Source organism: Culex quinquefasciatus, chromosome 3 (assembly GCF_015732765.1).
Source record: "Culex quinquefasciatus strain JHB chromosome 3, VPISU_Cqui_1.0_pri_paternal, whole genome shotgun sequence".
NCBI classification, from domain to species: domain Eukaryota; kingdom Metazoa; phylum Arthropoda; class Insecta; order Diptera; family Culicidae; genus Culex; species Culex quinquefasciatus.
The window spans coordinates 137074246-137101719 of record NC_051863.1 but is presented as its reverse complement, the minus strand read 5'-3'; the positions used below and the strand labels follow the sequence as shown (position 1 = coordinate 137101719).

The following is a 27474-nucleotide window of genomic DNA, read 5'->3' as shown; positions in this document are numbered from 1 at the left end:
TTTATTATATGAAAATTAAATTGAAAATGCTCAGTTTTTATTAAAAAAAAACATTTAAATGAAAATAACTTAAAAATTGAGAAAAGCTTCAAGTAGTAAGGATGGGAAGCTCAAGTTTCATCACAGTAAATATGCTGAGCAAATATGATTCAGTTTCGGAAGCAGCACGTTTATCAGCACCACAAGAAGCATACCAAAAATCCCCTTGCGCAAAACGGGGATTTTTGCGCTACGAGAGCAATTATCTGCAAGAGTTATAAAAGGTAGGCCAGCTTTCTTTGAGAGCATCAGTGCAGTGCCAAGACGCCAAGAAACTGTTTCAAACATGATTTCATATAAAGATGTGTCCAGTTTAGTGCTATTGATACTGTTGGTAAGCTCAAGTCTGTGTACGGAAGTGTCCACAAAGCCCCCAACAACCTCCGCGAGTGACGTTGGCAATGGCTTCGGCTACGAGGTGCTGCTGTCGAAGCTGGACTTTATCGAGTACAAGTTCATGGAGCTGGAGTTCGAGATCAAAGAGCAAAACGAGCAGATGATGCGCAACCAAGCTCGGTTGGAGAAAACCCACGAGGGAATGACCTGGATGATGAGTCGGATGGAGCAAGCCGTTGGCCAGAACTTCACCTCGGTGATGGGACAATCGTGGCAGATTCTGCAGCAGCAGAGGAGTTGCGCCAACCATGAGAGTTTGCGGAAGTCAATATTCAGCTTGAAACCGATCAAGGGACCGTCGGACAATGTGCGAATGCTGTTCGATCTGCAGCAGTTCAAGAGCCGAGGTCCGTACGAATCTTGCAAGGCTGAACCGAGCAAAACTTCTGGGAAGTATATGCTGCAACCATTTGGTGACGAGGAACCGTTTGTGGCGTATTGTGAGCAGACAAAATATAGGGGAGGTTGGATTGTGATTCAACATCGATTCGATGGATCTGTCGACTTTTACCGAAACTGGACCGAGTACAAGGCTGGATTTGGTGACCCTGAGAAGGAGTATTGGATCGGGTTGGAGTTGCTTCACAAGATGACGTCGGCCAAGACCTACCAACTGTTGGTGGAACTGGAAGATTACAACGGAGATTACAAGTACGCCAAATATACGGAGTTTGGGATTGGCAACGAAACGGAAAAATACGCGCTGAAAAAGCTTGGAGTTTACAGTGGTTCGGCGGGAGATTCGTTGGTGTATCACAAGAACATGAAGTTCACGACGTTGGACAGTGACAATGATGCAAATGCAGCCAACTGCGCAGAAACGAATACCGGAGCATGGTGGTACAACAGCTGTCATCACAGGTGAGTTTTTTTTTGGAAGTGTCAATTCACTTAACACTGGAACGCCCAACGCATGCCCAAGCCTCCCAAAAAAGTTGGAACGGTAACTTCAACTTGCTGGTTCTCGGGTGTAACTTAACCAATCGGGACGATTCTTGATTCCAGTGATTTGTAAGAATGTCTAGATGATTCTGAAATTATGCAGAACTTGATTTGGTCAAATCTGTAATGTCTGCGACCGAAAACATCGTTCCAACACACGCGAAAAAAAGGTGGAACGATGTTTTTGATCGCAAAAATTACAGATTTGACCAAATTAAGTTCTGCAAAATTCTAGGAACATCTAGACATCCTAACAAATCACTGGGAAAAATAATCGTCTTGATTTGTTGAGTTATGCCCGAGAACCAGCGAGTTGAAGTTACCGTTCCAACTTTTTTTGGAGCCTTGGGCGTTGGAATGTTAACTTACGGGCAGTTTTTGGCAGCAAATTGTGTTTTTGGTCTTTTTGTCTTTTTATTTTTTATTTTAAGTTATAAGAAATTGTTATTGTGTTAGATGGATTCCAATACTCGGCTGTTCGAGTTGACGTTTTAACGCTTTTAAATGTTTAACCTTGAATAAACATCAAGTAGATTACGCATTGTAAACACAATTGAGCATATTAATTCTTCTAAATTCAGGAAATTTATTTTATTTATCTTTTTTGACTTGGCCTTAACTTTTTTTGGGGGCCTTCCTTATGACCAAAGAAGCCATTTTGTGTCAAAATTGTGGGGGCAGTCCATGAGTAGTCTTCATCAATACCTACATTTTTGCTCAAGACGCCAAATCGATCAAAAAAATCCTTCAAAAGATACCGATTTTCGGATATTTACGTACTATTTTTGTAAGGACAGCTAATAAATTTTTAAAGAGGCATGTAGGTATGGGTGAACCAGAGACACAAAATGGCTTCTTTGGCCATAGGAATCCTCAAATTTTGAGCAAAATAGAAACAAAAATCGTAGAGAATTGCTAACATGTGTTGCTAACGTTCTGTTGATTGTTTTGGTGATTGAGGGATATGACAAAATGGCATGATTTGATCGGAACATCAATTTATATGAAGAGTGTCAACATTGCACGGAGTTTTACGTTTGTTGTTGTTTAATATTTAAGGATTGAAATCGGGATCTGTAAAAATAAAACAGAACATTGAAAGCTTCACAAAATGGTGTTCAATTCTCAATTAAGCTCAAAACTCACGTGAACAAAATTATCAAGAATTGTCGAACAAAAAAAATAAATAAAAAAAAATCACAATAATGTTTATCTAAATTTAGCAAAAAAGTATCCACATGGTTTACACACATCTTCTGGTAAATTTTTTTTCGTGTTTTTCCTTCCTTACAAACGAAAGGCATAAGATCGGCTAATAAAAAAAATCAAAGATACTGTTATCGGGTGCCATAAAACAAAAGAAGAAATTCCAAGTTAATTTGATAGATTTTGATAAGTTACAAACGTTGCTGCATAATTCTAGCAATGTATCTCAAGGCCCCAATATGGGTACTGTGTTTTTTATTTTGTGAGAAAGTAACTTTCGGAATCGTATGTCCAAAAAACGTACTTCTAGTCGGATTTATAGGTACTAACATGGATCAGTTTAATATGTTAGTATAACAACGAAAATCTCTAATCATTATTTGTGTATAAATATGTTTAGAAGGCCAGAGCAATGTAATAACTGATTTTAATGAAGATCGAACATGATATTATCCACCTTAGAGAGCCTAAATGAAAAGGCGAAATTTTATTCTCTAAGTTCCAATAAAGCGACATGACCTAGACTAAGATTAAGGATGAAATCTGTTTGTAATAATTTTACCGAAAAGAAGAATACTATGCTTTATAAGTTTATATACTGGCTAACGCTGTCGCTTAGAGAGAAACTTTTCGCTTGTCCATATTGGATCTCTTATCTACCTTAGTCTCTATGATTTGAGAATGTATGATTTCGTTTATTATTTCTAAACCTTGTTTTGATCGACCATTTTATCACAATCAAAATTTGTATTCAGCTACGACACTGTACATATCTGTTAGCAGAAATATGTTATAAATGCATTTTATTTTCAGTGAAAATAATAACATAAATACAAAATATCTAGATTTTAGGAAGATACTGGAATATCTCTTTGGTGATGATCAAATGATAAGATTTAGAAGCTTTTTGAGATTTCGGTTCATTTATAAGCTTTAATAGCTTCAAAACACGAAAAAAAAATGATTTTATAAATTGGTTGCAAGGGGTTTCCAGTATCGTGTCAAACTGGTCAGTAATCTGGAATTACTCGGAGTTTGAACAAGTAATCGCAGTGATTCCTGATTTAATTTAATTAGTTCTAGTAATTAATTCTAATTTCATGACTCTTATTTGATAAAATATACAACAGAAAAGTATAAAATATTAAAAATACTTGTAACAAAATATTCAATTATCAATTTATTACCTATTAATTTTCATGTAAGAAATTGTCAACACCGAACCAACCCTCAGAGAAATGTATTGCCTTGATCAGTCTAATGGTTGAATAAAATAAGGCTGATGTAAGGCCGATCGGAGCATTCAATTTCTCATTGGGAAAATGGTAGCTGATGCGGAATCACTCAAACGCTAAGCAAGTATTTCAGAAATTCCAGAATAACTCATTAATTCGGCAGTAATTCGTGTAATTCTGGAATACCGAGAAATTCTTCAGTAATTCGTGTAATTCCATAATAACTCAGCAATTCCGCAGTAATTCGTGTATTTCTCATTGATACTAGTAACTACTAGTAATTGATTGAAGGAATGTCCGCAAAATAAATTTCGCTATTGCCTAATACATTTTAAGGCTGTCAGAAGTGCAGAACGGATTCACATTCAAATTTCAAATTCAAATTTCACTACTTCGAATGTCATAATCGGCTGTTTAACTGTTCGACGCTTGCTTCGTTCCGTGCATCAGGACACTGTAACGAGAAGCTACACAGCAAAAAATCCGATGGTAAAATCGCATGCAAAAGCATGCACATCACCTTCGTCAAAATAAACCGACGAGATTCAAACCCATCACCAACAGCAAGGACTGGCGCCTTAGCCCACTCGGCCATCACATCGATGGAAAGCTGTAGGGTTAAACGCATATATAGGCTTGACATTTCGGCCAAGTAGGTTTCCCATACTGATGGGCTACATATTTTAGGGTGTAAAAATACATAAAATTGCATAAAATAATGCAATATTTATTTTACACCCAGGCCTCTTACACGCAGCTGGATTACTACTTTTTTAGCTGTGTAGTCATTTTTGGGTTTTTAGGCTCAGTGAAAAAAATATTACCGACTCCGCTTAGTATAATTCACCAGTCGGCCTTAATTTGGCCAAGCTTGTTTGAGAAAAAATATCGGTTCAGAATTAATCAATCAAGGTTTGAAAAGACTTTTATTTAAATGTGTTGGTAGCTAGGCAGTTATTTTATGTAATTCTTAATGATTCTGTGTAATTCCTTGTAGTTTCTGATATTTTCAAGTAATTCTGGAAATTTAAAGTCAACCGTGACATATTGACAGTAGTCCTGGTAATTCCACACAGGCTGGCCAGTAATTGATGCTGGAAAACCCTTGAATTGTTGTTTTGACTCAAGATATTCGAACAAAATCTAGGGTAAATTAGCAAGTTAAAAAAAAAAACTTTTAGACTAACCATAACTTTCAACGATGTTCAACAAGACTGGAAATATTTTCATACGAATTCACAAAATTTTGTCTTGAAAAATTAGTGTAAATTAAAATTACACTTTTAATATAGCACTCAATAATGACTCAATTGGATTTAAAAAATAATATTAAATCAAAATGTCGATGAAATATTGCATGACTGCAAAATGCATTCAATAAAATGAGGAACTTGAAAGGCCCGAAATTATCAAAATTTGTTTATGCTCGAAACTTATTTTTAGAGAAGGACCATGAATGGTCTTATCACCAACAATTCATAACATGAGCAGTGTATGCTGAGCAGTATGAAACATTTCCATAAAATACGGCTCTCTTATCAGTGCAAAAAAGCTCTCGCGCTAAAAGCAGATGTTCTGCACAACAAGGGCGATCATTCATCATGGAATCGATATTTACCCTTAAGATAAGGACCCTTGTGATTTGTCAACAGACAGCAATCCTCTTCAAGGCATGCCAGCTTTTTATGGAAGCATCAGTGCAGTTCCAAGACACCAAGAAGTGGTTTGAAAAATGTTTCCTTCCAAAGATTTGTCCAGTTTAGTACTTGTTCTACTATTGATTAGCTCAAGTCTATGTACGGAAGTGTCCACAAAGCCTCCAGTAATCTCCTCGAGTGACGTTAGCAATGGATTCGGTTACGAGGTGCTGCTGTCAAAGCTGGACTTTATCGAGTACAAGTTCATGGAGCTGGAGTTCGAGATCAAGGAGCAAAACGAGCAGATGATGCGCAACCAGGCTCGGCTGGAGAAAACCCACGAGGGAATGGCCTGGATGATGAGTCGGATGGAGCAAGCCGTTGGCCAGAACTTCACCTCGGTGATGGGACAATCGTGGCAGATTCTACAGCAGCAGAAGAGTTGCGCCAACCATGAGAGTTTGCGGAAGTCAATATTCAGCTTGAAACCGATCAAGGGACCGTCGGACAATGTGCGAATGCTGTTCGATCTGCAGCAGTTCAAGAGCCGAGGTCCGTACGAATCTTGCAAGGCTGAACCGAGCAAAACTTCTGGCAAGTATATGCTGCAACCTTTTGGCGATGAGGAGCCATTTGTGGCGTATTGTGAGCAGACCAAATATAGGGGAGGTTGGATTGTGATTCAGCACCGGTTCGATGGATCAGTCGACTTTTACCGAAACTGGACCGAGTACAAGGCTGGATTTGGTGACCCTGAGAAGGAGTATTGGATCGGGTTGGAGTTGCTTCACAAGATGACGGCCGCCAAGACTTATCAACTGTTGGTGGAGTTGGAAGATTACAACGGAGATTACAAGTATGCCAAATACACGGAGTTTGGGATTGGCAACGAAACGGAAAAATACGCGCTGAAAAAGCTTGGAGTTTACAGTGGTTCAGCGGGAGATTCGTTGGTGTATCACAAGAACATGAAGTTCACGACGCTGGACAGTGACAATGATGCAAATGCAGCCAATTGTGCTATAACGAATACCGGAGCTTGGTGGTATAATGGAGGTAGTGGTGGTTGTCATTATAGGTGAGGTTTTTGTGTGATGGTGTCACAATTCTCTTTACAAAATCTTTAAACGCTATTTTATAATTTTTTGAAATGTATTTTGCCTTATGGGTTTGAACGTTTAAATATAAACCGAGGATCCGTCTGGATCTTGGTCTTTGTTTGGGTGGCCCAAAGATCTCGGAAATGGGCCGCCAGGATCTCTGTCATTCTGAAAGGGGTTATTGGAAGCAGCGCCAGGGCTAACACCAACTCATAACCAGAACTGAGATTAGCTGAATCAGCATAATCCTAATCTGATATAAATTATATTTTTTCATAACTTCACTGCCGGCTACTTATTTGAATTTTAATTGACATATTTGAGTGAGTTTCATTATTTAATGGATTTGATTTTTAGCAAAACTTTTTTTTTACAGCAACCTCAACGGACAATTTATGAATGCAAACGATGTAAGGTCTGTCACGTGGTATCACTTTAAAAGTGCGCATTACGGACTACGGTATACAAGAATGATGATTCGTGAAGTTTGAACCAATCAAATCCAATAAATGTGTAGGAAACATAAACTCCTCAAACTGTATCCCCTTCAAAACGAAACTATTGGCACTACGCCCCCCGGGGCATGGCCTTCCTCTAACGTGGGATTTCTGCTCCAGCGCCTCTGACGAGACAGGAGAAACCGGGACCGACGTTTTACTTCACCATCCGATAGAAGCTCAGTGGATAAGGCGGGAATCGAACCCGCGTCTCATAGCATCATCGGGATCGGCAGCCGAAGCCGCTACCCCTGCGCCACGAGACCCATATCCGAAATCTACCCACAATCAAAGACATCAGCCCCGTCAGAAACCATCAAGAAATCAATAAGCACTTGACCTGTCGAGGGCACTCCCCAAGATCCGTCCTCGTCCTCAAATCTTGCCGACTTCCGAGTACATTTCCGACATGGCTCCAACATTATCCCCGGCAAAACATGAGAAACACATTGACGTTATCCCTGGCGTGGGATGGTGTGCCGAAATCGTCCTAGAATCGTCTAGCCTGCCGTCTGGGGCGAAGCCATGAAGTGCATAATCCGAAACCAATCTTGAGAAATACTTTTCACACCCTCTCCCCACTCTGGTTTCCGCAGGATAAAGATTACGGTGGAAGTGAGTGACGAAAATGGAGCCGGAAACATAACGGGCAGATTAAAATGGGACCACTTTCGAATCGAGGAAAATGTGGGTTGAATGCAGAATCGATACTACAAGCAGCTTGTAGTTTCGTGTAATTTTGTTTTGACGGAGGGATAGCAATATCTTTCTACGACTTAACCGCAAACCATGGGTTGGGCGACCAGAAATTGAAATATTAAAACTATTAAAACATAGTTTCCCCTCAGGCACCGCAATTTACATTTTCTCACCCTCAATGGATGTGGTTGCAGCATGCAAACAGCAAAAACCATTCTACACCGACTTGCTCGCCAGCTCCCAAGGATGATCTATAAATATAAATTACTTCATACTATAATTCCACAGATTCCTCCGGAATTGTGCTTCTGGAACCGTCCAGACAGCTTGGGAGCACGAGAAAACTCAACACTTTGGCGACTCCGACAAGTTGAGAAACATAGTTCTGCTAGCTGGCAGCACAGTTTTCTTCATTCCACAACTCCAAATGCATGAATGCTCCCCCACCAAATATGCAGACGAGAGAAGAAACCGAGCCATGAAATTGAAACAGATGTTTGCTTCAGGGTGGCTTTTTTCGGTGGCGGTGTCGTCCTTCGAAAAAAAGGGGGAAGCTTCTTGTAACTCCTCTGCTCCGACTTGGCTGGGAAAACTGTTACTACTTTGCGAGGGCCTGGGGCAGGAATCGATACCCGGGTGGGAAATTCCGAAAAGTTCGTTCCGAAAATAGAGCTGTAAAACTTTAATCCTTCTCCGTAAGGGAGGGGAATCATTTTTACATTTTGCTGGCAGATGCTGGAGGAACCATATGTTGGACAACCTCTGGTTGAAAAGAGCTCTCGAAAGCTGGTGAAGTTGGCTAATAATCTTCAACGGGGTTCGTCGGTTAATCTACTCGATGTTTGACAAGGTTGTGACTGGATGGGATTTGTAGATAACTTAGGGACCATCCATAAACCACGTTATATAATCTTAGTTACTTTTTGCAATTTCTGTAGTTTTTTTTTAAAGCAGGTTGTTTGTTTCATTTCTCTGAGTTTTTAATTCATTAAAACATGAGCGTTGCAATTTCCATCATATAATTAGGAAAAATTTCTGTGATTAGTGCGCTGACCACGGGGACGCGCAGTCTCGTTTTTGCATGCTCATTTTCATTTTTTGTGTGTCGCTGTTTATGTGCTTGGGTGAGTGATTATTATAAATAGGTGGAGGGATTTTATTGGATGATCATTAAATTGCATTATTGTATTTAATTGATTGACAACACTATATTTTACACTAAACACATCAAACAAAACACACATGAAACTGTAAACTGAAGTGTTTGGTACGGTATGTCCACGCATCCTTCCTCCCCTGTAGATTCTATGAAATGTGATCCGTTATCAGAATCCTCTCTGCGGTAAACACAACGTAGTAGGGCTGGCCGCTTTAATTTTTGCAATACATTTTCGGGTGTTCTCGGATGTACTGCAATTATTAATAATGACAAGAAAAGAGCTTGGGGCGTAATCTAATCACAAGACTTTCCAGCATGCTTTCATCGGACTGGCTGCGTTTGTGTTAGATCAGATTAGATATAATTTGGAAAAAAAATCTGCGATGTTTTGCTTTCTTAGTTTTTTTTTGTGTAAGTTGTACCATTTCAGTTAGTTTTTGCATTCATTCAAACAAAAGCAGTTCTTTTGATTGTCAGCATACAATGTTAAATAATTTCTGTTTGTTTTGCATTCTTTGATTTTTTAAGGCAATTTATTTATTTGATTTATGTGTGTTTTAGCATTCTTTAAAACAAGAGAGTTTCTTTTAATTTTCATCACATAAATTTAAACAAATTCTGTGATTTTTTGCATTATTAGTTTTATAAAGCGAATAATCTTTATTATTTCTGTGGGTTTCTGCATTTTTTAAACATAAGAGGCTTTTTTTTAATTTTTAGGCATATATTTTTTAATCATTTTTGTTTTTTTTATTGCATTTTTAGTATTTTTAGCAAATAATTTATTTTATTTTTGTCAGTTTTTGCATTCTTTCAAATATGAGCATTTTTTTTATTTCAGCTTAAATTTTTGATGTTTTGTTATTAGATCAAGCATTCTTTTATTTTTTAATGCTAATTATTTTAATTATTTCTGTATGTTTTTACATTTTTTTCAAATATGAACTATTTTAGAATGTTATTTTTTTATGTTAAAAAATAGTTTAAGAATAAATGCAATTGCCCGTTACTTTTAAGTTGAAACTTTAAAAAATCGAGACATGTAATTTTAAGGGAAATTTAATGTACTTTTTGAATCTGAAATAAACCAGAAGGGTAATTTTTTCATATAAAGCCAAAAATTTTAAAATTATGCGTTTTATGAATCTTTGGATTATTTTTATTGTGTAACAATGTTTTACAAAGTTGTAATATAGACAAAAACAAACATTTTAATTTATAAACATAAAAGGTTTGTATGGTTTCTTATCGAGTCATCAGTATTTCACAAAATACTTTTTTGAAAAAGTGATGATTTTGACAATTTTTGACCAGTTTTTCGTTTTTTTAGGACGATTTTTGTGACTCGTGCACAATTAGTATGTGGGGATTTTTTGTAAATAAAAACTATTTTTTTGATGAAAAAAATTTCTGATGCTAGCAATTGTAACCGTTGGTTACAATTCTGGATAATTGAAGCTTCGCCTCAGCATTTTATACCACTTACACTACACTACAACAGTTTTGAGGGGGCGAAGCGTATCAGTGTAAGCGAGGCTGATGTCCTCCAATTTCCCGCGGGCGCATTTGCTTACGTCAGAAAGGAAATGGTGGGAAAATGGACTTGGGCTAAACTTATGAGGGAAGTCGATTTGGGGAAAATCGCTCTCTTCCAAACAGGCGTCCGAGTGGACAAGTCGTGCTCCCGCGAAGGGTCGTCAATCGCCCTTCCCATCGGCGGAATCAGGAGGTTTCCGCGAGCAGCTCGTCCATCTCGGATTGGTCGGCCTGGGTTGCGTAAATCCCGTGCTGGTAGCTTCCCACGTCTAACCCGTAATAGGACCACCCCCGTCGTCTGGCGCCTCCCCGCGCCATCATCGTCAAGGACGACCACCCTCAGGCCGCTGGCCTTAACCGCAAAGGAGGGTCCCCTCTCGGCACGCCCGCTTCAGTGGACTCTGGGGCTGCCGATCAGCCAATGAGGGAAGACGCCTGCCCACCGGAACCAGCAACGCCCGCTGGTCGTCCATCATCCCGGCACGGAAGCCGGAAGAACCGACGCCGCCAAGGAGGCCGGCGAACAACGCTGCATCTGGCGCCGAAGACCAGACTCGCAGCCAAGAACAAAGGGCCGCCGCATCCGTCAGCAACAACAATACCCCCCCCCCCCCTTGGGGCAGTTCCCGCCGCAGAGTGGAGGTTGGACGAACTCCTCTGCCGGCCCGCAATCGCCGGAGGCGAACCATCAGCTGAGCGGATCACGGTATGTTAGCCCCTGAAAAACCCACACTTAACACACCCACACCCACACGAACCAAAACCTCAAATAAAGTGCTGTTGAAAAGTGGAAATCCTTCCGTGTTTTTCTGTTGTAACCGATCCTCCCTTGAATCACCTAGTAGTTTGCCGACCCTGGGATTACCCGGTTTGAGTCTTGTGCTACGCTGGCCAAGCCATTACTTTCAATTTGCTCCCAGCTCAAATCCGCGAAAAGTGATCAAGGTTGGTGAAGTCAAGCAGAAAAATCAAAGGATTTTTCCAACGGGAGGTGGCAGGAATCCGAGTAAGCTCGGTTGGTCACTGTCCACCTACCCCGGTGCAAAACTATGTGAAAAGCACACAAATCCGCGGTTCCTTTACGGTCCTGTTGGAAAGAGGATCTTGCGCGCTTTCCAAAATCGTTTTCGGCACGATTCTACTCATGGATTTTGGTCAGCAGCGACTTTTAACAAATCTATGCTGCTTGTACATAATTATAATGTTCCTATGTGTGATACTCGACAGCCAACGCAGCAGCATTTATTGTTATTTATTCCGTCTCGTCCCTTTTGTGTTCGGACTTGACGATGAAATTGATTGACAATACAACACACAGATCTCCCAGCACACACAATAGACAGAAAGTGAAGAGCAAAACGGAGGAGTGAAAAAGCCGTACTTTCTGCACAGCAGCAGCGGTGTCGATCGTCGAGTTCGACAAAATTGAGTAGCTCCAGCCGAAGTGTTAGGGATAATTAAATAACGACCCCGAGCAGGTCGTCAGTCTGCTCCGCGCGGGTGATTAGAGACCGCCGGCAGAGTTGAAAATTATTTGTGATTTTTGTACCTGATTGAACCCACATTTTGTCATAGACCCAGACTGTTGATGTGATGTCATCCCTGGAGAGACATTTGCACCTGAATCTAGTCAAATCTTACCTGTTGGATGAAGCCAAGAACTTAGGCAATAAGTAAGTCCTGTGAGGCGATCCTGAATCAACAATTTCACCTGTGATTCACCCGTGACCCAGCCATATGACAAGTGACGTCATCCCTGGTAGGTGATAGGTACCTGAAAAGTCTTGTTTCTTTCTTAATTGAAGACAAGCAACCAAATAGGGGAAAGCCCCGACCCAAAAGCTTTATTTTAACTAATTTCTTTTTAAATTTTCTTAATTCTAGAACTTAAACTTAGTAGGAGATGCTAAGGAAATCGGTGGCCAAGATCGGCACCGACTTGGGTGCTAGGGGTTTATTGTGGCGTTGTCCCATCTTCCCTGGACCAAGTCAGCCGGTCTGGATTACCACGATATCCCAGCAGTCATTCCGAAACGTTGAGAGCACCTGGAAAGAAAAATAAAAGAGAAATATTAGTTGAAAGAATAAAGTAATTAGAACACCGTGATCTGATAAAATTAGCCGTCTGTTGGTTTTAATTTGTTAATAGGATTAGTGTGTGTTTTTGTGTGTTGATCTTAGCCACTCACCCCTAAAGAAGTGTGGGTGGAGAATCCCACCTTCGTGAAAAGGGATGAGAGTTGCAAGATAGCATAATCATTGGTGCTGTAACGAACCTAAACTACACACCTTAAACCTTGGTGCTGTAACGAACCTAAACTACTCACCAGGTAAATCGGGAATCCATAGCCCAACGGGCCAGTTCGCGGACGATCAAGGGGTTAAAAACGTCGTTTCCCTCGGTCCGAGCGCGGCTGGTGGTGTTGTGGTGAGGGGATCTCCCGAGAATTGCAAAGGCCTAAAAATTTGTTTTACGATCCATTAGTGATCAAACATTTTAAAGTGTACACTGTTTTGTCTTACCTGTAGCTCATCTTGCGCGTCAAGATGGCTAGCACGGTATCCCAAAGACCATTAGTGGACTCTTGCAGGCGACTTTTTGTCCAAAAAGTTCGTTCTGGCAGCGATGTTCCACGTCTCAGTCCAAATCCCCGCTGGGATGGACGAGAATGAGTCAACTTACCCTATAAAAGAAGCGCTTCGTTATGTTGTATATTGTTTTGTACTTACCTTAACGTTCGTTGAAAATTCTGCAGGTTTTCAACACTTTTCACCGATAAAACTTTACGTTTTCACTTGCACTACTTTTGCATGTTCGCATGTGTAAACATTGCGATATGCTGACGTTTGACAGATTAGAGACGTTTCGGGAACTGTCAAACAGTTTGCCCGTCAGGAATGAACCCTTGTGGTGAATTTCCGCATAAGATCGAATGTGATCTAAAATTGGATTGAATGTAAATAGTTCATGAAAATGAACATCGTGGCCACGATTTGTAAATAGAGTTGTCTACTAATGTTTTGGGAATTATTTTAATTTATTCTTTTAATTTGTAGTGCATGTCTAATTGTTAATTTATTTATTTATTTAATTTATTTATTTTGCCTATTGGGCTGATTTGATAAATACCTCTGTGATATAATCTGTGATTGGTTATCACATGGACATGTGCATATTTGCCTAAAATGAGGCTTGTAAATAAGAACTTGACCACGTACGCTAGACCACGAACCTGATGAGTGCCGAAGATGATTTTGGAAAAGCAGTTCGATTAAAAAAATGTTCTTGAACTTCGTGCATTCACATTTTTTTCGCCGGGGTAGTGGATAGTGTAACCGTTGGTTACAATTCTGGATAATTGAAGCTTCGCCTCAGCATTTTATACCACTTACACTACACTACAACAGTTTTGAGGGGGCGAAGCGTATCAGTGTAAGCGAGGCTGATGTCCTCCAATTTCCCGCGGGCGCATTTGCTTACGTCAGAAAGGAAATGGTGGGAAAATGGACTTGGGCTAAACTTATGAGGGAAGTCGATTTGGGGAAAATCGCTCTCTTCCAAACAGGCGTCCGAGTGGACAAGTCGTGCTCCCGCGAAGGGTCGTCAATCGCCCTTCCCATCGGCGGAATCAGGAGGTTTCCGCGAGCAGCTCGTCCATCTCGGATTGGTCGGCCTGGGTTGCGTAAATCCCGTGCTGGTAGCTTCCCACGTCTAACCCGTAATAGGACCACCCCGTCGTCTGGCGCCTCCCGTGCCATCATCGTCAAGGACGACCACCCTCAGGCCGCTGGCCTTAACCGCAAAGGAGGGTCCCCTCTCGGCACGCCCGCTTCAGTGGACTCTGGGGCTGCCGATCAGCCAATGAGGAAGACGCCTGCCCACCGGAACCAGCAACGCCCGCTGGTCGTCCATCATCCCGGCACGGAAGCCGGAAGAACCGACGCCGCCAAGGAGGCCGGCGAACAACGCTGCATCTGGCGCCGAAGACCAGACTCGCAGCCAAGAACAAAGGGCCGCCGCATCCGTCAGCAACAACAATACCCCCTTGGGGCAGTTCCCGCCGCAGAGTGGAGGTTGGACGAACTCCTCTGCCGGCCCGCAATCGCCGGAGGCGAACCATCAGCTGAGCGGATCACGGTATGTTAGCCCCTGAAAAACCCACACTTAACACACCCACACCCACACGAACCAAAACCTCAAATAAAGTGCTGTTGAAAAGTGGAAATCCTTCCGTGTTTTTCTGTTGTAACCGATCCTCCCTTGAATCACCTAGTAGTTTGCCGACCCTGGGATTACCCGGTTTGAGTCTTGTGCTACGCTGGCCAAGCCATTACTTTCACAATGCACGAGTCACAACAATCGTCCAAAGGTTAATTTTTATGCAAAATTAGCTGGACTTTTTGAAAAAAATACTTTCAAAAGCACACGATTGAGTTTAAGGGGTTACAATTTGTAAAAACTGGTAAAAAATAAATGTTCAAAATTATTACCTTTTTCAAAAAAAACTTTTTTATTAAATTCTGATAACTCGTGGAAAAAAAACAAACCTCTTTTGTTTATATTTTTTTTGGTTTTTGTCTGTTCTACAACTGTTCGGACCAGTAGGCGAAATGATTTTTAGAGCAGCATTTGTTCTTGCAGTTTAAAACTGTAATAGTTATTTTTATTATTAGGCTAAATTTAAATCTCGATGAAATACTCACATTAACAGTTTCTAACTACACCTCTAAAACCCGCACAACATCAATCGCCGCTGCCTCCGTAGTAGATATGTTCCTAATTGATACAAAATTATGAAACCTACATTGGCGGCCGATCTGTTATTGATGTTGATAAATTATTTACCTACAATAAGATCAAATAATCCCTGCGGACAACAAATTGCACTTGATGAGGCACTTCTTCTATCTCTTTACATCTCCTCTGCTTTGACCATTTGACATTTCCTTCTTCTTTTTACAAAACTCTTTCCCTTACCTCATCGATCATCTCAGAAATGGAGTACGGTAACGCGGTGCGTCAACAACAACTTTATAAAACATTGTCACATTCTAAAAAATAACTCTGCAAAGTTACATAAACACATAATTTAAAAATGTAAAAATTTGTTCCCTATGAAAAAATTATGTTTCTGGGTTATTTCAGTTTTGAAAAGTACATTAAATTTCCCCTAAAATAACATGACTCTCGATTTTTGAAAGTTCAGTAACGGAAAATGGCAGAGATATAAAAACAAATTTTCAACTTTTAGATTAGATGAAAAATATGTACGTTTTTTTTCGGAATTTTGAGTTCTCCTTCAAATCTGGCGTCCAATTTTACACAAAAGTCCTTTTTTCTATCTCTCCACGGTTTCGAGCTACAATTTACTGAAAAAAGTGTCTGAATAAAAATCCAGAAAAATTAGAGGGGTTGTACCGCCCTATCAGCGCGAGATATTGAAAAATAGACCTCGGATTCGTGATCAGGGACCAAAAGTACCACTTAGAGCAGAGTTTCAAAATTTCATCAGATGTACCAGATCCGAAAAATTCAAACATGGACTGATTTTTCATGTTCTAAATACTTAAAGATAGGGGAACAGCATCTAATTCCAGCGTGCCTCTAATGTTGGCAGGTCAGAACTTTAACATTCAATTAAAGCTAATTAAAAGCGTTTTCAACTGAGTGATAAATAGTTCAATAAGAAGTGAGCAAGCAAGTTTCTATCAAAAGTTTTGCAAAATTAGTTGTTTAGATAGTGAAAATCAGCAAATTGGATGGAGTTAGGAGCGAGTGCTTAACCTGCCAAAGATACGAGAATTTCCCCTAGTCGTGGTAATTCACGTTACACGATAACGGTTCTTTTCGATCAACACTATTGATTGAATGCTAACTCATGTCAATCAACTAAAAACCAGAAATTTCCCAACAATGCACACGACTTCCACCAACCATCGCTTAGTAGTTCACCAAGAATAATCACCAACAAAAATGTGCAGCGGCACTGAACGCGGTGAAAATCCTAAACAACTTGAATGCTCAAACTCACGGCAGCTCAGTGATTCGCTTGTTGCTCAATAAACTCACGACATGCAATCAATTCTCCGGCAGCGAGAGCTCACACGAACGTGGTGGTGTTGAGTTGAGTTCAGAAGTCAAACGCTTAATTATTGATTGCTGTTCGATTTTTGATTGAAACGTGTGCGAGCAGCTGCCTCGGGCTGTAAACTCTGTAGCAGAAATGAATACCGTTTAATATAAATGACTAATTTATCTAAAACAGCGACTTATTTGACTTAAGTAAAAATGTTATTAGTCATAAAGATTAATACATTTTTTTTTCACCCATTTCCACTAACTTTTCTCAGTGCAACAGAGTGTACAAAACGCTGCATAGAGCACGTGTATGAGTGTGTGTGGTCTTCGAATGGAGGTGAACTATTAGCGGCTTAATAATGCAGGGAATTAGTCCGTCTGGTGAGCACCTGCCTATTTTTTTCTTCTTCCTCGATGCATTCGATGATTGACAGTTTCACACCTGACCTGGTTGGTTGGTGCGGAAGTGAGCGAGAAAGGTAGCCAGCTTGACATGGCAGTTTGATGTAAAGGAAATTAGTGTTTTTTGACGGAGTGGAAAGTAGGAATTTCAGTGCGTTGGATTGATTTTCTGGATTTTCAGAAAATTTGTTATCTATTTATTTCCGGTCTGTAAAATCAGATGGCAAAAACATTAAAATTTCATGATAATTTTAAGAACAATCAGCTAAAACCAACTAAAAATGCATTCCCCTGTGTTTATAGTCATTTCAACATGTTTTAATTGTTATAAACATATTTTGAGTTTTCGTGATGTTTCGATGTACAGTATAGCAGTAAATTTTCTTTCCTCTACAGAAAATATTGGTTTCTCCACAACAACAAAATATTTTTGTGGATTTTGCATTCTTTTAAACATTATCAGTTCTTTGGACTGTTCAAAAGATGATTTTATTCATTTCTGGGAGTTCTTGCATGCTTTTCAACAGGCCCAATTTTTTTTAAATGGAATGTTTTCTCAAAAATAAAATTGTAGTGTTTGCATTCTTTCAAAATAATCAATTTTTGCCTTCCTCACCTCACTGAGGAAAGGCTATAAAATCACTCAAAAATTGAACTTCCTAATAAGATCATGTAGACTTACCTTCACGTATATCTATCGATAAAAATCAAATTCTGAACAAAGTCTGTGCGTGTGTCTGGATGTGGGTCCGTGCACCGAAGAATATGCACTAGATTATCTCTGGACTGGCTCAACCGATTTGGACTGTTTCGATTCGTCATGGGGTCCCATAAGACCCTAGTTATTTTTCTGATGTTTAGAAAAGTACTTCAAAAGTTATGCTAAAAACTATTTTGGCCAAAGTTCGAAAAATTGTGAAAAGGGTGGTTTTTGTAAGTCTTGTTATACATTTTTAGAAAGGTATTAGACCTTTTCAATGAGCCTAAAACATCAAAGATCTGACAACCCTATCAAAAGTTATTAGCACTTAAGTGTTATTTATACACTTTTTGGAGGCCGGATCTCAGATATTTTTTTGTCTCAGTAACGTTTTAGATAATAAAACGTTTAAAAAACTGTTTCTTTTATTATTTATAAAAATGACCCTTTATATAAAAATAAATAAGTTTTGAACATCAAATCTATGAGTTTTATTTTCTTTCAAACAAGAAATTGGTTTAGAAAATCAATTAATGAAAAATATGAGTTGTTGCATTAATTTCGCTTTGCAACATCTTTGAAAATAAATTGGAACTTGTTGCTGTAGTTTTTGCATTCTTTCCAACACAAGAAGTGCTTTGAAAACTAATAGGTTTTTCAAAAAATAATTTCTGTGAGATTTGGCTTTTATTAGAACATGAAAAGTTTAGTAAATAGTTAAAAGTGATGGTTATGTTTAAATCGAATGCATTTGCATTCCAAAAAATAGAGAAGATTTAACATTAATATTTGTTAATTTTATTTATTTCTGTGAAGTTTTGTTTTATTTTTTTTTTGCAATGAAATAGGTTGTTATTATCTTTAGCCAAAAATAACTATAAGTAATTCCTATGATTTTTTAAGCATAAAAAAACTGTCGGCAAATTGTACCAGATTTTTTTTCAATTTGGGAATCAAATGATGCAAAATTTCGTATAGGTTTTCACATTTTATAAATTTAGTTTTAAGACTCAAATTTTCACAATTTTTTTTTTAAAAGCACCAATTATAAAAAAAAAATTTGCGTCGTAGGGGAAACCAGTGAAAATCTATTCAAATCTTTGTGCCATTTGTTACCCACATTTCATATCGTTTGTTATCGTTTTAATGTTGTTCCCTGTTGCATCGAATATTCCGGAACACCTTGATAGGTTGTTGAACTTATATTATATGTTTACGATTATTGCTTCAAAGTTTTTACAAATGATATTTGTTTATTGTTTGAAAAGCTATTTCGTGGCTATATTTACTAAATTTAAATTTACTGATGAATTTAAAAGCGATAAATTAAGTTTTGTCTATAAGACCTTTGCAATTTTCAAATATGTTTTGAATGTTTGTTGTATTTCAATGAGCAGCACTGCATTTTTTTGCAGCAAAATATGTTTCATATGAAAACTTTGTTCTTTTTTTCATGAGGCATTTAACAACACTTTTTTATGTAAATAGCATTTTTAGAATATTTTTTTATTTGTGTTTTTGAATTGACCCTAACATAAATATAAAAAATACACTGAACAAATTATAAAGAAAATATAGCTATTTTATTTTCCTAAAAATAGATTCAAAACTTCTGATACTTTGCTGTTTCCATAATAGTTCTTATTTAATATGACATAGTTCAACAGAAAGTACTGCAACGTAGTTGAAATGCGCTTAAGCAGCAGCAGCCAAGAGTGCAACCGTGAATGTCACCGCCGCCGTCGCGAATAATTGATATCACTTTGCTTCAATCTTGACACGTGTCATCCACCACATCCGTCCAAAGCGGCGGACACATGGCCATTTTCAATCCGTTACGGTTGTTCAAGTGTTTAAACCGCACAAACATCACCGCACCCGCGAGCCGTGAAGCAGCAAACCACAAATACACTGACTAGAGCAGGAGCTCCGTGTGATGCAACTCATCCATGCAGAACCCCCACCACCCACATATGGTATGGTTACATAGAAAATGAGGTGAAAAATTGAACATGACATTCTTGCAAACATTGTTAACGGGTCATTGATTTGCTGAGGGAAATCGATGAATTGCTCTAATTTTCAAGCTTCTTTCAACTTTCAACTTCCTTTACAAGTTCACTTTTCCTAGATCAAGTTCACCGCCATAAATTTGGACGCTTCTTGTCTAGGCTCAGCCACTAAACGACTTGTTGATTTGAATGCAAATTCAATTTTATCCTTCGACTGCGATGTCTGCTGCTGCTGCTGGTGTCGGTCGGTTGCTGACACGTATAATAGACGAGATTATTCCTCAATCAGCATTGAACGTTTGTTGCACTGAACTGCATTGCATGTGAGCAATGGTTTGTACGTCGTACACCAATCGCATCGCATCCTACCGGGTTGGATCTATGCGGCTGAACATTGGTTGGGATTGAGACACTGTGATAAAAATAGAAATGATAAGCTTTCATTTTTACCTTGTTTGTTAGAAGGGACAACTTTTTTGTTGAAATTGTTATACTATTTGTTTTGTTTTCGTTTGACTCAATTTTGTTAATTTGGAATGGTAATCAAATCAATAAGAAATATCTACTCAAGATAATGTTTTTCCAGCTTGTACAATTTCAATGGAGCAACTCTAGGTCAAAACAGATTTAATGTACACACCTTTAATAAACAAAATATCTTAAAAAGTAATTTTAAACTTTCATGTTTACAGTGTCCAAAATCAAACCCGCACCGTTCATTCCGTCCTGCCACCGCAACAATAACAACACCAGCAGGAACACTGCCTCGCACAGTAGTCACGAATGTTTTTTGATTGATATTCATATCGAACTTTTGCATGTTCTCGAACGCCCCTCCACCCTTTTCCGCTACCAACTCAAGCCACGTGCTCGAAACGGTTGGGGGCTCCTGTGTGATGTGGCGTTGGCGCCAACAGAGTTCAAAAACAACGAAAACCTCGAATAGCTGAAGCAGCAGAGTGTCGAACGTGCACTTGGACTGTAGTATTTGGTGAATAATTTTAATGATTTCGAAAAAAAGAATTATTTATTATTAATTAAAACTGCAGAATTAATTTTTTTGAATATAAAAATTAAAGTATCTTCCAAAAAATAGCTTTTCATTGTTCCAATCAACCGTTTCTCAACAGTAAACGAAGAGCCCTTCCAAAAATGTTCGTCACCAGATGTTGAGCAACAATCAATTGCAACTAGCACCTCTCCATTCGCAGCTGGAACCCTTCCGAAAAGGGCTGGTTTATCTGGCCAGTCACAGGAGTTCGGCTCAGACATTCGAGCAGGGCGAATCAGCATGGTGCATGGTGGCTTTGGTTGGATTTGTTCATCCAAAAAGAGAACATTTGACTTTCGCACAGAAACAGCAGGACACAGAACCGCTGTCACACGCGTGTCGTCGGCGTTCTGCTCACACCCATTCGACAAAAACCAACTGAAACATAGAAGTCAGTTGAACGGATCTTTGGCAATCGCGAACAAAACATAATCTTTTGCTTAATATATTTATTTTTTTAAAAATCTTCACGCCTTCAAATCTTCAAATCTTCAAATCTTCAAATCTTCAAATCTTCAAATCTTCAAATCTTCAAATCTTCAAATCTTCAAATCTTCAAATCTTCAAATCTTCAAATCTTCAAATCTTCAAATCTTCAAATCTTCAAATCTTCAAATCTTCAAATCTTCAAATCTTCAAATCTTCAAATCTTCAAATCTTCAAATCTTCAAATCTTCAAATCTTCAAATCTTCAAATCTTCAAATCTTCAAATCTTCAAATCTTCAAATCTTCAAATCTTCAAATCTTCAAATCTTCAAATCTTCAAATCTTCAAATCTTCAAATCTTCAAATCTTCAAATCTTCAAATTTTCCAATCTTCAAATCTTCAAATCTTCAAATCTTCAAATCTTCAAATCTTCAAATTTTCCAATCTTCAAATCTTCAAATCTTCAAATCTTCAAATCTTCAAAATTCTGAATCTTGAATTTTTCAAATCTTCTAATCTTCCTTAACTCTCTTATCATTAATACCTAAAATCCTAAGAACATCCAATTTTCAAAACTTCTTACCTTTAAATATTCAAATCTTCTTGAAATTTTTAAATCTTGAAATCTATAAGTCAAATTATTCTTAAATCTACAAATATTAAAAACTTCAGATTTATATCTTTTCGTGACAAAATCAAAACATTTTCTACAATCTTATAGATAAGTCCTACTTATATAATCTACCATAATCTAATCTAATCTAATCTAATCTAATCTAATCTAATCTAATCTAATCTTATCTTATATAATCTATCATATTCTACTTTAATCTAATCCAATCCAATCCAATCCAATCCAATCCAATCCAATCCAATCCAATCCAATCCAATCCAATCCAATCCAATCCAATCCAATCCAATCCAATCCAATCCAATCCAATCCAATCCAATCCAATCCAATCCAATCCAATCCAATCCAATCCAATCCAATCCAATCCAATCCAATCCAATCCAATCCAATCCAATCCAATCCAATCCAATCCAATTCATATAAGCTAATTGCATTGCTCATAACTAAAAACTGAATATTTTTTTCAGTGAAGTTCAGTGGATGTTACCTGGATAGTAAATTAGCTTAAATCACAAAAAAATTAGTTATTTGGAAAAGTGGTCAAAAACAAACTAATGAGAAATTGGACGAGCTTTACGGTAAAAAATATTTAGAGACTGAAATATCAAATCTGTCTTATGAAAATTGTCAAAAACCATCAAACAACCATTTTTTTCAACATTTTTATTTTTAAAGCCGCTGTTACTTCAAAAGAATTGGACTTAGGACAGTGGTCAATATGGAATTTTTTCATGTAAAACAAGCCTTACCCGACAAACTTCGCCATGCCTTTTTTAGTTTGTTGACATTTTTAGCTTTTTTGCTTATTCAGCATTCTGTGATCAAAATTTGATTTTACGTAACTTTCTCCATATAATTTGCCGATGCTCCGGCATTGGTTCCAGAGTGGCCAAAGTGTCAATTAGTTAGCGTATAAACCTTCCTTGGGCTTATACGAACCCAACGCAACAAAGAGCACCTCGATCGGACGCTCCGTGTTAAACTGATTCGCGTTCGAACAAAACCGTCGACATTTTTTATATATGGGTCATTAGGGTGTAATATGGTTGTATGGAAAAAAATAAAGTTGTCCAAATTTAGCGAGCACAGCAACTGTTCAGTTCCTTTTGGGGTCCTAAACAACTCCCCAAAGTTAGGGAACGATTGGTTTAGTCCTCACTTTGCGCAAAGCGATTCAATTTTCCATATAAATTTGTATGGGAAAAACCATTTTTTTGGATTTCGATATTTATAAAATCCACGTTTTACGCTGTACTAAAACCGGATTCATATTCGGATGCTCTAGAAGGTGCTCTACAACTTTCCCGAAGAGAGTATGGTGCTAACTTGCTCCTAAAAAAAGATACAGCGTGTTCAAAACTAGTCTAAAACGTGTTTTTTGCTCGAAAGTTTTGAGGACGCTATATCTTCTTTCAGGGACATGCTAGCACCATACTCCCTTGGGGAAAGTTGTAGAGCACCTTCCAGAGCATCCGAATATGAATCCGGTTTTAATACAGCTTGAAACGTGGATTTTATAAATATCAAAATCCAAAAAAATGGTTTTTCCCATACAAATTTATATGGAAAAATGAATCGCTTTGCGCAAAGTGAGGACTAAACCAATCGTTACCAAACTCTGGGGAGTTGTTTAGGACCCCAAAAGGAACTGAAAAATTGCTGTGCTGGAAAATTGATTTTGATATTACACCCTAATGGGTCATTCCATCTGAAGCGGAACAGCATTTGAAAATTACCATCTCCGATTCTGCTCAAATTTGGCAGAGCTGTTGAGACTATCCAAACATGCAAAAATCCGGAATTTCATCCAAATCGGACCACCCCCTTCATTTTTGTACCCTCCCAATAAACTTTTTGGTGATTTTTGAGCGAAACCCCTATCTTTAAACGATGATAACTCAGGAACCACAAATCTTAGAGTACTTAGAGTATCTTAGAGACGTAGAATTCATTTCCGTGATCAAATTTTAGATTAACATATTTTTTCTACCTGTATTGCGCAATTGTAAAATTTAAATGGCCGTATCTCAAAACAACCCTATTTATTTTTTAGATTTGACCTCACCATCGTATTCCCCGACCAATTTTACATAAGAATCACTTATCGACAGAAAGGAATATGTTTCGTTCCAGAGATATCGAATTTTAAAGTTTTGAGTATTTGAGATTACCTACATCAGCTACACTCGCCGCATCTGCTAGAAGCACTCAGTCGTGCTGATCAATAATTACTACCTGGTGTTGTGTAAGATGAATTATTTTTATAATTTTATACGATATTTTGTTTAAAGAATGTTTATTGGGTAATTTTTAATGCACTGTTCTTCCTGATCTCAGTGTCGTTGAACCATGTTAATTTAATTTATTTATTTCATCGCCTCCATCTAAAGTAAAATTTGAACTTTTAATATTTATTTGCAAATGCTATAGAGTTTTTGTTATACAATTTTCAAAAAATTATCATTATTTATCCATTATTTTTATATTTTCCCTAATTCCTCGTTTCTTCCATTTTATTAAATTATTTCTTTTATTTCTTCTTTTATTTGAAGGGAGAACAAATCCAGAGTTTTTTTGAAAAGGTCCTATAACCTATTGTCTTTTATATGTTTATAGGACCTAATAAAAAAAGTCAAGAAATGTAGAGCTGACTGTAGTAGATGAAATAATTCTCATGGGTTCTAGAGCTTTTGCCATGTGTGGTAGCGAAAAAGTGCCATTCAGCAAAAACCCCAAAATCTGTCTTACGGTTTGAAAGATTGATCATATTAAACCGATTTTTAATATTGTGAGCCAAAAAAAAGCAATCCACTTTAACGACCCCCGGATCTTTTGTGGGCTCTGTTGCAAGTTTTACTCATTTCTAGGCGTCCGAAGGTTATGTGTGGTGAGTCACTCAAAACCTCTTTTACGCTAATGGACCGACGTTTTTACTTCCCCATCCGATAGAAGGTGTGATCAGGCAAATCGTGCCACCGGACCCAGCCAGTGAGCCAGTTTCATCTGAATAATTGATGATTTTTTCAATTCTGGTACATATAATTTCAAAAACAAAAGCATATACTTCTGATACATGTGGACAGCAGCTGTATCGTCTTCCAATATTTAGAAATGATTGACAAACAAAAAAAGATTATTGTTCGGACCGTGTCGAAATCAACATAGCTGAATTTGTTCTTCATCAGGCAATAAATCAGATTAATCTTTGTGATTTTCTTACATTTTTTAGTTTTATACTTTCTAGAAATCCTCCTCCTTAATCATGCTTCACGTGAGTTTTGTTCATGTTAATTCATAATTTTTAACACGATAATGTATCGTACATTTTTTCTTAAGTGTTACTTACAAGATCAATTGCAATTTCCTGCTAGCTCTGGGGGAATTCCATTCTGCCCTGTATCACAGAGAACAGATGTACATCTAGGCTCGAACTTGTGTGTAAACACTGTTGCACTAAAAAATACGTTGCATACAATCTTGCATCAAAGAAATTAGAGTGTGCGGGATACGCTTGGCGGCGCCACCGTCACGGCTGAGAATACTTGAGTTAACAATGAAAAAGGCTCAATAATTTCGAAAGAAAATAAATGTTAACCTCGTTTAAATATAAAATTCACTTCTGTATAATTCCAGCTGACTTAAAACAATGCTAAAAAGGCATTAACATTAACGAAAACATAACAGAAAATTCATTCAAAAATTATTTTTCAAGCGACAACTTAAAATAGTCCCTTTATGTTATGTCCGATTTCGTTTTGTTTACCTTCTTTGGCGCGTAAAATTGCAACCCTCTGAGGAAAGGGCGCTATCTAGACGGATGGTGCACACCCTAGCTCTTTTCAACGTATTTTGGTTTGAATTTTTACACACGTTTTTCAATGCTGTTTGTTCAATGATATACATCTGTTCTCTGTGCCTGTATTACGTGTCGTTTTTGCTCTGTCCTGAGGGCTAATTTGGGCTAAACAACCAGGTAGCAGTTATTGGTCAGCGCGCCCGAGTGCTTCTAGCAGATGCAGCGAGTGTAGCTGATGTAGGTAATCTCAAATACTTAAAACTTTAAAATTCGATATCTCTGGAACGAAACATATTCCTTTCTGTCGATAAGTGATTCTTATGTAAAATTGGTCGGGGAATACGATGGTGAGGTCAAATCTAAAAAATAAATAGGGCTGTTTTGAGATACGGCCATTTAAAGTTTTCAATTGCGCAATACAGTTAGAAAACATATTTAAATCCAAATTTTGATCACGGAAATTGATTCTTCGTTCAATTTCCTTCAAAATTGAGTCTAAGACCGACCCTCTAGGATTCGTGGTTCCTGAGTTATCGTCGTTTGAAAATAGGGGTTTCGCTCAAAAATCGCCAAAAAGTCGTTTTTTTGGGAGGGTACAAAAATGAAGGGGGTGGTCCGATTTGGATGAAATTTGGGATTTTTGCATGTTTTGATAGTCTCAACAGCTCTGCCAAATTTGAGCAGAATCGGAGATGGTAATTTTCAAATTTGCATTTTTTCTTGCACACTTCAGGTGGAATGACCCATATAGATTGTCTGGAGAATCGATTCCCGTATTCGGTTTTTGGAAATGTTGACGTTTATAGCATTAAAAAAACAGTTTCAGTAAATGATTTCTGTACTTTTTTAGGTGAGTTGCTCCATCCTGCATTTTTCGTGAGTCTTTTTGTAACAGCTTAGGCTATTTTCACAAAAATGGTGGGTTTTGATTTTTAAACTTAGAAATTGAAAAATCTCATAAAAGTGGCGTGTTTTTTTCATTCAGTGTATTTTTTTCGGAAAGCGCGTAAAATTTCCTAAAGCTTCGTCTTAACCCACTTTTTTATAGGAATATTTAAATTTCGAATAACAAAGGTATTGAAAACACTTACGCCCTTCTCAAATGTCATCATCGAGTGAAACTGGCTTTATATGCACAAAAATGGCTCACATAAGCGTAGGATAACATGTCTACAAAGTTTCATTGAAATCGGAGAGGGTCGAGAAAAAAGTATCTAAAAAATTCCTGTTCTGGGCTGGAATTGCTCGTTGATGATTTAGAAAATATGGTTGTTTTTTGATACACGGAGAAAAAAGAGTCCCTAAAATCACGAACAAAATGTTCAAATTCCATGGTACTTTTTTAAAAAACGTACCATGGCATTTGAACACTTTCACGATTTTGGGAACTTTTTTTTCTCCAAGTATCGAGGACAAGTTTCGTAAAATTTTAAAACAATGTTGTCATTTTTTTATGATTCAGGAAACGACTCAATGTTCGATGAATTACTTTAAATATTTTTATTTATTTTAAAAAATTAAAAAACTAAACTTACAGAGAATAAAGTCCAGCAGAGTGGTATTTTTTTTGCATCCAAAAGTGGTGTAGGTGACTTTTTCACTTTCATTTGACTTGGTTGGTCAGAATTTGGCTCCCTCTATAAATGCATTTTTGCTGCATACTGGCTTGATTTTCACCACCTCCCTCTGTGATTCGTTTGATGGATGATTCAGAGAAGAAACACATCTGCCTTCACGGCTCTTCTGGAGTTCGGAAACGATTCGGACTGGGAAAACCTTGAGTTCTAATTAGTTTTTGACTCGAATTTTAATCCACCTTATTGTCACAAGATTTCTTTTCAATACGTTCCAAATCTCCAAATCCGTCAATTCTTCTAGCCAATCAAGCCCGTAATGAAAGGGAAATGAATGTCATCATCGGTGTCTTCA

General features: G+C 38.0%; 1 protein-coding gene across 1 annotated transcript; it reads left to right on the top strand.

Annotated features, from left to right (window-relative positions):
- The first annotated feature begins 304 nt into the window (after positions 1-304).
- Positions 305-7075, top strand: LOC119770491 (microfibril-associated glycoprotein 4-like). Its single transcript, XM_038265484.1, has 2 exons — positions 305-1296; positions 6932-7075. Exons 1-2 carry the CDS (start codon positions 326-328, stop codon positions 7044-7046), a joined length of 1086 nt encoding a protein of 361 aa, XP_038121412.1. The 5' UTR covers positions 305-325; the 3' UTR covers positions 7047-7075.
- Positions 7076-27474: the final 20399 nt, after the last annotated feature.